Source organism: Eublepharis macularius, chromosome 10 (genome assembly GCF_028583425.1).
Source record: "Eublepharis macularius isolate TG4126 chromosome 10, MPM_Emac_v1.0, whole genome shotgun sequence".
Taxonomy (NCBI): Eukaryota; Metazoa; Chordata; class Lepidosauria; order Squamata; family Eublepharidae; genus Eublepharis; species Eublepharis macularius.
Window position 1 is genome coordinate 71,542,157 of NC_072799.1, and position 12,843 is coordinate 71,554,999.

The 12,843-nt window shown below is 43.7% G+C and overlaps 1 protein-coding gene across 1 annotated transcript; it reads left to right on the forward strand.

Annotated features, from left to right (window-relative positions):
* Positions 1–3,512: 3,512 nt before the first annotated feature.
* On the forward strand, positions 3,513–12,287 carry SPCS3 (signal peptidase complex subunit 3). The gene is made up of 5 exons (XM_054990455.1): positions 3,513–3,933; positions 5,353–5,426; positions 7,850–7,926; positions 9,279–9,394; positions 11,861–12,287. The coding sequence occupies exons 1-5, from the start codon at positions 3,791–3,793 to the stop codon at positions 11,991–11,993; spliced, it is 543 nt and encodes a 180-aa protein (XP_054846430.1). The 5' UTR covers positions 3,513–3,790; the 3' UTR covers positions 11,994–12,287.
* Positions 12,288–12,843: the final 556 nt, after the last annotated feature.

A 12,843-nucleotide genomic window follows, 5' to 3' on the forward strand; every position in this document is an offset into this window, starting at 1 on the left:
CAAAAATAAAGGCATAGGGAAGCAAGTAGATTCTGCCCCACCCCAACCAAATTTGGAAAGCTACGCAGTCAGGCAGGAAGCTGAATCCTAGCAAAGCTCCTTCCTGACCACTAAGGTGGCAGCTCTTATCCCACTTGAACTAGGTAAGAAGTAGCCCCACAGGCATAACCATGCAAAGGCTGCAGTCTAGAACTGCATAATTCATGAGTGCCTTCTCTGCCGCTACCAGCAAGCAGTAGAGAAGTGCCAGCACGAGCCATGATTCCTAATGTCCACTAGTGGAAAGTCAATTCCAACACTTCTATTAAGCTTGGGAACCCATCTCTACAGGCAAATCATCAAAGCAGGCTACTGTATAGATTTTCTTTGCATACCAAGGACAGTTGAATTCTCTTGCTGAGGTTAAGATCACCAGTCAAGCACACTGAGTTTCTGCAAGCTATCAGTTTCATAGACCTCAAGACAATAGAGTTGATTCCACAGCTGCTATATTTCTTTGAGCACTCAGCACAAAGCTCTTAAACTGCTTAGCATCACTACCTCATGGTAGAAAGGGTTAAGTTTCTTTTGCAACTCCTCAGACTGTAGGGTAGTTTGCTGCAAAAATGAAACTAAGCAAAAAAATGTGAACAGTATCTTTTCCAAAGCACCTGTTACCGGTGGCAATAAAAGTTTCTTCTCTTTGTCCTTCCTCCATGTTTTGGAATTTCCCAGTTCTTTTCCCTACAACTCCAACCTGGGGCATTCCCCTTAAGTCCTCACAGCATCTAAACAAGGTTTCACATCCTCAGGATGGAGTGAGGATTAGACCTTCACAGACCAGTACTGGACATCATGATGCTCCACATTTAGGGGTTAATAATCTCAGTAACGGGTTTAAGCTCTTGGGTGAGGTCCCATCCCTGGTGTCTCCAGTGGTCTCTCCTCCTTTATCAGGAGGATACTGCTCTTTGGTACGGTCAGCAAGCCTTTGTCATTCTTCAGGTTGGGAACTTTCTTTTTTTATCCTTCCAACACGTCCAGGATAATACTGTTTTCTCCTTAAAACAGGTATTAAGCCTGAGGGGCTGGGCCAAACTCTTTGCAGTACTGGTTGCTCAAGGTTAGTGGATATTTTGTGTAGTGTCAACTGGCAAGAGCTTAGAGCTGTCCATTTACCTATGTGTGCTTTCCCGAGTCATATGCACTCTGTGGCACATATGTGGTTAGAATGGCGTAGGTTGTAGAGACCTAATCATTGCAGTTTTGTTTCATCTATGCTGGTTCCGTTTGATCTGGGCTCAATTCAAAGTGCAGGTAATGACCTTTACAGACCTATATGGCTTGGAATTGGCTTAACTGGAGGACCACCTTATCTCATATGAACCTCCATGTCCACTTCGGTCATCTTTGAATTCCTGCTTCTGGTACCCCTACCATTAGAGGCTAGATAGGTGACAACCGGAGAAAGCATCTTGGTCATGGCATCAAAACGTTAGAATTCCCTCCGCAGGGAGATTCATCTCCCTCCCTCTATTGTCGCCTTCCACCAGTAGGTATAACTTTTTTGTTTTATTTTGGTCCTCTTAATGGACCTCTTCCCTAGTTGTGGTGTTAAGTGTACTGTCTTTATTGAATTATTTATATTATATTTCACATATATATATATTAAATGCTGTTTTAATATCTGTGATGTTTCCCACCTTGAGGGGAAACCTATTTGGGTGGAAAGGCAACATAGAAATGTGTTAAATAAATAAAATATATTGGGAGCTCATATTCTGTTGCAATGAACAACATGGTTGTTCAAGAACACTGCGAGCTTCCTCAGTTGGCCAGAAGGCCTCTCTGAAGATTCTGCACATTTAGGAAGTCTCAAATTCAAAGCAGATTGGCAAAATTTCTGCAAATGAACAGAAAAGGACCTCAACCCTTGGATGTTCAAAACAGCACAAAGGAGATTCAACACCCCCTCCTTGGTCCTCTGTGTCTCCAGTCAGCAACGAAGTTCAGAGATCCTGCTCCTCTGGAAGACTGAGCAGAGATCACTAGAACAATGAGTATCCTAATGGAAGTCATCAGTACCATAGCTTCCTGCAAGGGTTCTATAAATTATATACACAAAACATATTAAAAGGCTTTCATTAGGTGCAAATGTATTGCTGACCAATCAGCATGAGTTAAACTGCTTGATCTTGATCTTTCATTTTCATTTTCCTACTTACACAGTTGGATCCAACCAACTTTTTGCACTGGTGAAAAAAGAAAGAGGGGCTCCATTTGACCACCTGAAAAAGCTATGATAGGGATCATGGGGCCTACATGAAAAAAAGCCAAGCGGGGCAGGGACTGTAGCAAAATAGAAATGGGAAAGACTGAACAAAGAAATTGGTTGGATCCCAACAGAATTTGTTTTTAAGCTCCACCCAATTCTGCACAGAGATTCTCAAGATGCAGGCAAACCAGAGTAGTAGCTCGCACAAATCTTTCAAAAGGACACAATTCCTAGCAGCGGAAAGGAGCAAGAGTCCAGTAGCACCTGTAAGACTAACAAAATTTGTGGTAGGGTATGAGCTTTTGTGAGCTGTGACCAATTTTGTTTGAAGAAAAGGGCGATTGTCAAACAGCACTTGTAAAACTAACAACATTTGTGGTAGGGTATGAGCTTTTGTGCTGTGACCAATTTTGTTTGAAGAAAAGGGCGATTGGCAAATAGCACTGGTAAAACTAACAAAATTTGTGGTAGGGTATGAGCTTTCATGAGCCGCAGCTGACATAAGTTCATACTCTGTCACAAATTTTGTTTGAAGAAGTGAGCTGTGACTCATGGAAGCCCATACCCTGCCACAAATTTTCAGTCTTACAGGTACTACTGAACTCTTGATCTTTTCGTCAAAAAAAATTGTGGTAGGGTATGAGCTTTCGTGACAGCTCACAATTCCTAGCAGTTCACACGTCTAATAGTACAATCCTAGGCACAGTCACTCCAGCCTAAATTCACTACTTTCATAGGATTTCACTCTGAATCGACGGAAATCCAGAGATTCCCGCGGAAAACAATCTTAGAGGAGAAGCAGCCAAAATAATGAAATGAAACCTATAAAGAAAAATAAAGAGACGTGTCGGGCACCCCAGAGACTGCCGCGTTCTTAGCCTAGCAGCGGCTTTCGCGGACTGGAGCCCCTAAAATGTTGTTAAAAGGTGACTCGTCAGAAACGGGCCGCAAATGCTGAGGCTGGAATAGAAGCGGGCGGCGGCGCAGAGGCGGCCCGGCAACCCACCCGCCGCCGCCGCCGCCACCCAAATCACGGCGGCAGCGGGAATCGCTCAGGCCCGGCCGCCGGCCATTTCCCGCTCCGCGCCTCTGCCGGCGCTTCGTGGTTGGCGGACTCGCCGGGCTTCCCCCCGCCGAGCTCGGACCAACCAGCGGCGGCCGCGCTCCGCTTTCCCACCTAGGCCTCCGCGCCACCCGCATCTCCAGGCAGGCGGAGCTGGGAGGGGATAGCCCGCCTATGGGGCGGGCTGGGCGACTGGGCGGGTTCGCTTCCCGGCGGCGGGGTCGGGCGTGCTCTTTCTCCTCCGTCGCGCACTCCGGCGGTGGCGGCAGCAGTAGCGTTGGCCGCTTCCTTCGTACCCACCCACCGACCCTCTCGGCAGCGGCGCGTCCCCACAGACGCCCTCCTTCCCTCCCTCCCTCCCTCGCCCGGCTCTCTCGCCCGCCTCGCCTCCCCTCGCGGAGGAGCCGCGGCCTGGAGGGCGGACGGAAGCGGGGCCGTCGCGGGTGCGCTGAGGCGCGAGGGCCGGCGGGGCGATGAACACCGTGCTGACCCGCGCCAACTCGCTCTTCGCCTTCTCGCTGAGCGTGATGGCGGCGCTGACCTTCGGCTGCTTCATCACCACCGCCTTCAAGGAGCGCACCGTGCCCGTCAGCATCGCCGTCTCCCGGGTCATGCTGTGAGTGGGGCGGGCCGGGCCGGGCTCCGGCGGGCCAGGCCTGGCGGGGGTGGGAGGGACCGGGGGGCGCCGGGGTCTCGCCCCTCCGGCCGGCCTGCGCCTGAGGGAACCGCCCCGGGGCTTGCCTCGGTTTGCTTTCAAAAGGCGCCAAGTGGCCATTCGTTGCCATCATCCCTCACTGGGCGCCCTTTCAAAGAGCAGGAGCCCCGTGGCACCGTAAGACTAACGACACTCGTGGTAGGGGCTGGGCTTTGGCGAGTCACAGCTCGCCTCTTCGCAACGTTCGTGGCCGGGCGCGCGCTTTCGTGAGCCAGACCCCCTTTCTTCAGGCGCCGCTCAAAACGCCCGGATGCGGGCGCCGCTTATTCGTTTAGGGAATTTGGAAACCCCGGCGAGGTTGTCGCGCGCCTGCTGCGGGGCGCCCGCTTTGCACCCTCCCAAACCTCCTCGCGCATCTTCTAGCTCTGCCCTCCCTGCCGGGAGTGAATGTCTCCGGGCAGCCTCGTGCAGAGTCTGGGGGTCGCGCAGCCTCGATTTTTGCACATCTTTATTTTTAGTCCTGTTCTTTGAAACTGCATTCTCCTTTTTTTAGCGTGTGGTTTTCAGAACTGTCGCCCTCGGCTTCCTGTTTGCTCATTTCCCCCTCCTCTGACCAATGAGCGAGCAACACGAACTCTCTCCAGTGCTGTCGGCTGCCCTCGGCCAGGCTCGCTCCTGTGCGCCTGGGGAGGCAGCTCAGCCCTGGGGTTGACACTCAGTTGACTGTTGCTCTGGCAGGGCATTGCCCAGCTTCTGTCGTTTGCCAGAAGTTAAAGAGCTGCACTGGGCTATAACGTTTGGTTTTTATCGCATGCCATTTCTGCTCCAGGGGTTATGTTGTTCTTAATAGTGTCATTGCTCGGAATGAGTCACACGTGGTTCTTGCATGCCAACCCGGTGTTTCTCAGTCTGCTTTGGTTTAAAAAGTAACAGCTGGGCACGTTAAATTATGGGCTTCAAATATCGCATGCTTTATGCAATTAAAATGTGCTAAATCAACTGCCTTTCCAGTGTAAATAAATTCATTCCAGTGCATGGGGAATTTGAATAATATAATCATTTCTCACTCTGTCTTTCGGGTGAGACAGTCATCTAAACCATTTGTCAGATGTCACTGTACTGTAGTTACAAGTGTAACAGCTGAGTATGATGATACATATTATTTGAAATATGCATGTCTCATTTGCTTTTCAAGTTTTTGTGCAATAATGATCTTTTTAAGTTTAAAGATTGTTTGGCTGTGCATTCTGTTACATGCAGTTAGAATCCTTCCCGTTGCCCTCCCTTCTGAATAAGGATATCTTTTTCTTGAAGAATCTTATTTGTCATGCAAGTTATAAAGAATAATGAATTGTGTGATCTTTTGTTATTGTTTCTTAGAAAAAATGTAGAAGATTTCACTGGGCCTGGAGAAAGAAGTGACCTTGGAATCATTTCTTTTGACATTACAGCAGATATCCTTTCTAGCAAGTGCAAAGACTTTGGTGGAGCTTAAAAACAAATTCTGTTTGGATCCAGCCAGTTTTTGTTCAGTCTTTCTCAGTTCTCTTGTTTTGCTACAGTCCCCACCCCATATGGCTTTTTTTTTTCATGTAAGATTCATGATCCCAAACATAGCCTTTTTGGCTGGTCAGAGTGGACCTTTCTTTTTCACCAGTTCAGAAAGTTGGATCTAACTGTGTAAGTAGTAGGAGAGTAAGAAAATGAAAATCTGTGAAGCTTTTCAAAACTGAGAACAGAGAATATGTTAAACTGAGAGAACAGAGAATAGGTTAAACTGTTTGGTTTATACTTCAGTCCGTGAATGGAAAACAGTATATTCGTCTGATACCGATGCAACATTACCTCTTAAGTATGGTTTAGAGATTGGCTACAGGCTTCCATACTCCATTTCTCTCCCTCCCCTTCAGCAAGCCTGCTAACCATGGTTTGAATGCCCTCTTCACAATATAGTTTCAAACCATGATTCAAAAAGTTAGTTACAGCTAGTAGAATCAACATAGAGGTAATGCTCTGGATAACCTTTGAAAGGCTATATAGAAGGAACTTGCTAGGGTGAGAATACAAGCGTCCATAGCCCTCTGCTTATATCTGTCCCAGGCTATGACTAGAGATTACATTCTTAAGAAATTTTTGCAAGCTAAGCAGGTATGTGTTTGGTCAGGGCCTGGATGGGAGGCTAGAGGGTAAACATTTGTATAATGTTTTGAATTCTGTGAGAAAGAAAAGTAGGATAATAAATGCACAAAGTAAAAACAGTGGAAAACATTGTCTGCACAAGATGATGCTTCTAAAGCCGGCTTATAAAGTATTAGTTGAGTTCTGCTGAAGGGTATGTGAACTGAAATAATTCTGACCTTCGCTTTCACATTTTAGTATTGACGCAAGACATTCTGACACCCAAGTTAATCACAGCAAAGCATTTTTGTGGCGCTTCTGGTGTTCTCTTTTCTCTGGACTTCATCACTGTTAACTCTTCTTTCTTCTCTCTTCCATTTGACATGATCCATGTTCTGTATTTTAACTGAAGAGTTTTAGTTGCAAGCTGCCTCTATCTGTGGAGAGATGGCATAGATATTTTCCAAATAAATAAAATGCACCCAGTAGCAGACTGTCTTCTTTTTCTCTCTGCAAACCCATCTTCTCCCCTTGCCACCTTATTTCACTCCCCAGCTAGGTCTTTGCTCTCCCGGTCTTTGACGTATTCAAATGCAGCTAGATGATAACGGTCTCAAGCTTTTAAACGATGATAATAGCCATTCTATGGTGTGGTAGCCTTAATTAAATCAGGGCCATGGTTGACTTCAATCTGGCACCCTCTCTGGCATGCACCTCTGAATCCAGGCAGAAGATACACACCGTAGAATTGAAAGCAGGCATTCTCTCAACCTCCTGCCACTTCATTGCCCTGCTCAGCTGCAGATATTCCCACAATGAGGTAGGGTTGGACTGCAAATAGATGCTTGGCATTCCCTTTGGGAAATGCAGAGAATTAGGGAGGGGGCTGCCGTGGATTAGGTATGCCTGCCGGAACATTTGCCTTAGTTCTTTGAGATTCTGACTTTTTTTGTTGTTTCAACTGAACCCACCTACCCCCCAATATATTTTAAACTCCCTTCTGTTTCAGTTATGGCTTGCCATGAGATACAGTGGGCAGCAGTTTGAGAAACATAAATCTAAAGCGTGGGGTTCAATATGTAAGAGAATTGAGGTTGAATTCAAACTGCCACCAGCACAGAACATTCCATCCCCTGCTGAGCCTCCCTGAAATGTTTATCCTAAAGGTCAGGAGACCCTCATGGACAGAGTGGAAGGTGAAGCCGATGTCTGTATCAGCAGAGCACCCCTCCCCACCTATGGAAGTTCTTTTCTGCTGGAGCAGTACCACTGGAAGTGATCCTTAGAGTTCTATTCTCAAAAATCCCGAATTCTGCAGTCATGATATCTAAATCCTGCATATGGAATAACAGAGTCGGAATTGTATAATAGCCACTTAGTTTGCTCATTTTAAACAATTTTGCACAATTGTTCAACTCGTGTTCATTTTTTTAAAATTAGGAAAGTGTTGGGAGGACTCCTGGAAGGGCACAGGAGAAGTTTGTAAAGAGACGATGCTTAACAACATTATTGGATGTTCTGTTTCAGCAAAAACTAATGTATTTTCTCTGCAATGTGATTGTCATCTTCTGGACAAAATTTGCTATTCTGATCTTAATCTCTCTTAGTTCTTGATGGTCAGGTACTCTGCACCTAAGGGATATGTAACAGAGACAACAGTAAAGTTGGCAAATGCCTTTTAAATAATTTTTAAAAAACTGAGTGTTTCATCTATGCTAGGTGTTTGTTTTCAAAAGATTCTGTTCCTTAATTTTCTTACATCTGCAAAGTATATTTGACTGGAATGTGAAACAGTTATTTCTATATTTATCAGCAGAATATTCAACCAAGAACAATGTAAGTATGAAGTTATATTAGTATGACTGCAAAATCATGCTATCTTTCCTGCCATTTATAATGTAATCACTAAGGGATAGTTTTTGGTACCGTCTAGAGCCTCATTTAGAAGCTTCGTAGGCATAGCAAACTCTTATTTTCCAAACCACTGCCGTCTCTTTTTGTGTTCAACTTTATTATCAATAAACAGAAAATATTGCAGTTTATTATGAATATTAAAAAGTAACTTTATTTAATTGTAGGAAGTGCAGCATACAGGGTACAGTTCAGAAAATGGCTCACAGTCAAGTTTGCACCATTCATTTAATTTCATCTATAATTTTTATTTGAAAGGTTTCTCTGTGTTCTGAAAGGTTTGCATTAGCTGACAGCTCTGGCCTTACATTCTGTTCTGACATCTTTATGAGTTTTATTAGCGAATTGTTTGTCATGCAAACAAAATTGTGCTATTACTATCTGTAATGCACTCAACGTTAGCCTCCCCTCAAAGTTGAATTGGAGATTCCGGATGGTGCAGAACACTGCATCTCATTTACTCTCAGGAGCTAGATGGAGCAGGCATATCACTCCCGTTCTGCAGTCACTCCATTGGCTACCCGTCAGTTACCAGGCTCAACTCAAAGTCATGACTATTACAATCAAAGCCCTTCATGGCCTTGGCCCCTCATATCTGTGCCTCTCCCCCTTTGTTCCTCCGTGGCAGCTTCACTCATCTGGACAGGGCCTTCTGCAAATACTACCCTGCAATTGGGCAAAATCAACAGCTGTCTGCACACATGTTTTCTCTGTGGTGACCCCTGCCTTACAGAATGACCTGCCCGAGGAGGGCAGCAAAGTTCCCACTCTCCTGGCTTTCTGCAAACTATGAAAAACTGAATTATTCCGGAGGGCTTTCTACCCAGATTATAGGGCTATGTCATAAGAAATAACTTAGAGAGATGCTTTGGTAGGGACACGGACTATATGCCGTGATACTGGGTACTGTTCGCTGATGCAGGTAAGTGCCGCTAAGGAGTTTCCATGTTGCTTAACATGCCATGTAGTTATGTGTTGTTTCAGAAGATGGTATCTCTGTGCTTGACTTTATGCTTGTTTTCAAATTGCCTGCTATTGTATCTGTTTCAACAAATATCCTAACTGTTGTTCAGAATAGTACTTGCTCAGAGAATGTCCTGGCTGTTAATTATATTGTATCTCACTTGCACTGTGTAATCTGCCTTGCAGACAACAAATGAATAATGAATAATAATAAACAAATTGACTGTTTACATTTTCAGCTTCCCAGACCAGGAATTGCTTTATCTTTTTTTTTTTCTGCCTTGAATTAACTTGCTGATCAATTTTAATTGCAGGCTTTGAACCAAGTTGTCCTTTGGGACAAAATCATTTTGAGAGGAGATAATCCAAAGCTACTATTGAAAGATATGAAATCAAAATACTTTTTCTTTGATGATGGAAACGGTCTCAAGTGAGTAATATGTATCTATTATTTCTTAAATCCAGTGGTTGTGGCGTGTCCTGTGCTAACCATGCGCAAATTCCAAGCAGGGGGAACACATGCTTTCAAAAAGGCACTGATGCTAGCATGTGTGTTGGAACAGCATAATATAAAAGGATAACAAATGTTTCCTGAGAGCATGATACTACAAACCTGCTGTCAACATCACAAATCCAGCAAAGGCATGTAGCTAATATGGCTTAGTTTGTACAAAAGCAGAGTTACTTAGGTTTTTTTCCCATTGGTGGGCATAAGGATATTCATGAAAGAGGATGTAACAATAGCATAAGAGGCTGGAGGTGGACTGGGGACTTTTACACGTGGGAAAGGATATATTGTGATGGAATCTGTAGGCTGGAAGCAACTGATGGAAAGAGCAGAGTAATTGTTGCTCTGTGGTGGAGGAGGAAAGCAGCAGAGGGGACATGTGAAAGAATTGCTGGTGCCTTTCTTTGCCATGTGCTGTTGGGAGCTGCTGTGATTGATTGATAAACTGCCATCTTTGTAAAGAAGGGAAAGGACACCCCCTCCCCCAGCCTTAATAGACATTAAGGCTGAGATAGACACAGCTGCTTTAGGCAGACCCAGTGGAATGTTTGACTTTCTTTTTTTACCTGGGCACACAAACAGATTAGGTAAATCAGGAGGCTGAGAAAGCAAAAACAAAAGTTTTGTGGCTCTAAAAGATGGAAATATAATTATAATGAATGTCACTAAAAATTAGTTTAAAATACCATTCAGAATAAAACTACTAAATAAGTAATTCATGCAACAATATAGATAACGGCTAACCACAAATGTACGAACAGGCATATTCCATAGTAACGTAGCCAAAAAACCCACATTTTTGCAAAATCGCTTTCCTCGATAGTCACCTGTCATAAATGGTTCACTATGTAAGAAATTCCCATGTAAGCAAATACACTGCAAATCCTATCTTTCCCCAAAGGAAAGAATATAAGTGAATTGGTAATACTCTTCAGCAACAAAAGGGGTAAAGGTTAACTTCTTAGCCCGTTCCCGTTGTCTCACTGTGTGCTGTTTTGCTATGTTCCAGGGCAGCAATTGCAGCAATTGTGGCTGCACTAGGAGGATGTGCTATGTCCTTGAACCTAGCAACAGCTGTGTCTCCGCCTTGAACTTTCATAGGGAGGGGAACATTGGAAGGGAAAGGGGCAAAGCCCTGCACTTTAGAGTAGTATCCAAAGAGTCCAGAAGGAGGTGGGCAGGGAGTTCAAATCATTGGTGTGGGATGTCTGTTTTTGGGATACAATCCATGCTTTGGAACTGTGGTTTGTCATTGCATTTGGACCGTGCCACAGAATGCTGGGTTACACCTTTGAATGCGCTTTGTCACAAACCTAGAGTTAATGATGAATGTATTCAAGTTACTGAGATGGGTTTTTAATGTGAAATCAGAGGCATAGATTTTGAGCAGTTGTTTTGGTCGCTCACTTTGGCTTTGGCTGCTTGCTGTTGAAAGGTGGAGAGGAAACAACTTCACTCACCCTACGCCTTCCCTTTGCATGACACAAAGATGAAAGATATGGTGAAGGCCTGCAACTTGGGACCAGTTCACATAAAAAATAGTTACTGCATAACAACAGCGACTAACTTGTAATAGCTTGTCTAAAATGGCCATCACAGGTAAAGCCTTCTTACCTGACAAGTGTGTAGCTGCTTAGCTCAGTAAACCTACCAGTTGAAGGCACATTACTTCTTACTGTGCAAACAGTATTCTGAATTTCAGTGCAATTTTCATGCACTGCTGCAGCAGAGAATTACTAAGGCATGTTGGCTCATGAGTTCTTGGCCATCTCAGTGCTACAGATGTAAACTGATTAAATATCATGGCTCTCCCCAAGGAAGAGCCCTAGCAGTTGTATGTGAGGTCTAGAATTATGATGCTTCCTGTGTGACATAAACTGTGATAGCTGAGAAGAGGGGAAATAGGGAATAATGTCCAGATCCGATTCTGAGCAGTAAAACGTGAGGGGCTTTATGCATTTTTTCATCTCCTGGTATGTGGAGGAAAGTATTCAAGAGAGAAATGAGTTTTCATCTTTTTGTACCATAAATCTGGAAGCAGAAGCAATATAATCTACAAGAAGTAAAGAGTAAAATGTGCCATAGTCGTATAACTAGTGCTTAAAATGGCTCCTTTTGGTGTAGAAAATAAGCATAGCTCTCTGTACAGATGAGCCCATTAGAGTTTGAAACCTTTTTTAAAAAAAGATTCAGAGTACCATGAACATTGTAATGGCTTCTTAATAATATAGGCTATTTGCAGAGAGCTCATGGAATGTACAATATATCGTATTAATGGAATGGAATGTAAACATGCCTAATCCTTCTAACATATATGGTAGTGCTTCTTGTAATGTGTATTGCTGAGACTATGCAAGTGTTTCCACTCATGTTTTGTTCGAATTTCAGGGGCAACAGAAATGTCACTTTGACTCTCTCGTGGAATGTCGTACCGAACGCAGGCATCCTACCTCTTGTGACCGGAGCAGGGCACATCTCTGTTCCATTCCCAGACGCTTACAAAACAGCAAAAAGCTATTAAGTTATTATTCTGAACCTTGAGTAACATATTTTTATACTTGTACATTATAAATTTTATCACTTTTTCGTCTCCCGCCCACTGCAATTCAAAGGTACTGTACATGATTTCTTTCGGTTTAGCTAAAAGGGAAGGAAAAGAATTTCTTAGGCTTGTTTTTTAATTTTAAGTAAAACAAAAGAATCCGAAATCTCAAAGAAAGGTAATCAGTTGTTTAAATTCAGAGGAAAGAGTTTGTGTTGGGAACCAGGGCGGCAGAAACCCTTTCTTACGAATAAATTTTTTGAAACCAGAAAATGGTTTTGTTTTCTTTAAGTGTATTGAGAGTTCCTAATTTTTTTTCAGCTTTCTCAATGAGATTGAGTAGAATATGTTAATACCGTGGGGTCAAATATAAACTTTTAAAATCAATGATTCTGGAGCAGGAAGGATTTTGTGCTGCTGAAGTCTGGTACAAAAAGATTTTATAAAGATGTCATGGAGCATGAACGACACCACTCAAAAAACGGCTGTGTCCTTTGTTTTCAAAAGAGCGTTCACAATTGGAATGTTTCTAAAAATACAAGATATAATTCATAGGCACACTTAAGCAATTGAATGTTAATGCTTTGTTCCTAAACTATAAACCCTTACAGTTGGTTGAACCTGGGGATCTTGTTTGTTGGAATGTATAAAGCATGCTCTGTTTTTGGAGCCGCTGGAAGGACAGGCATCTGTTCAAATCACAGGAATTCCCTGAGAAAATGGATCTGTGGCCCAACAAAACTGGGTGAAGTAGAGCTGTGTTCATGGTTTGGGCGTCTGAAGGCGCCCCCTCTTGAAGTGAATTTTAAATCTTAAAGGGGTTCAGGAA

Bases quoted from the DNA above. Each gene is read 5' to 3' on its own strand.
- SPCS3 (XM_054990455.1), top strand. From the start codon at position 3,791: ATGAACACCGTGCTGACCCGCGCCAACTCGCTCTTCGCCTTCTCGCTG. The intron at 3,934-5,352 runs GTGAGTGGGGCG...ATTGTTTCTTAG, and splicing joins GCCGTCTCCCGGGTCATGCT to AAAAAATGTAGAAGATTTCA. The intron at 7,927-9,278 runs GTAAGTATGAAG...TTTTAATTGCAG, and splicing joins AATATTCAACCAAGAACAAT to GCTTTGAACCAAGTTGTCCT.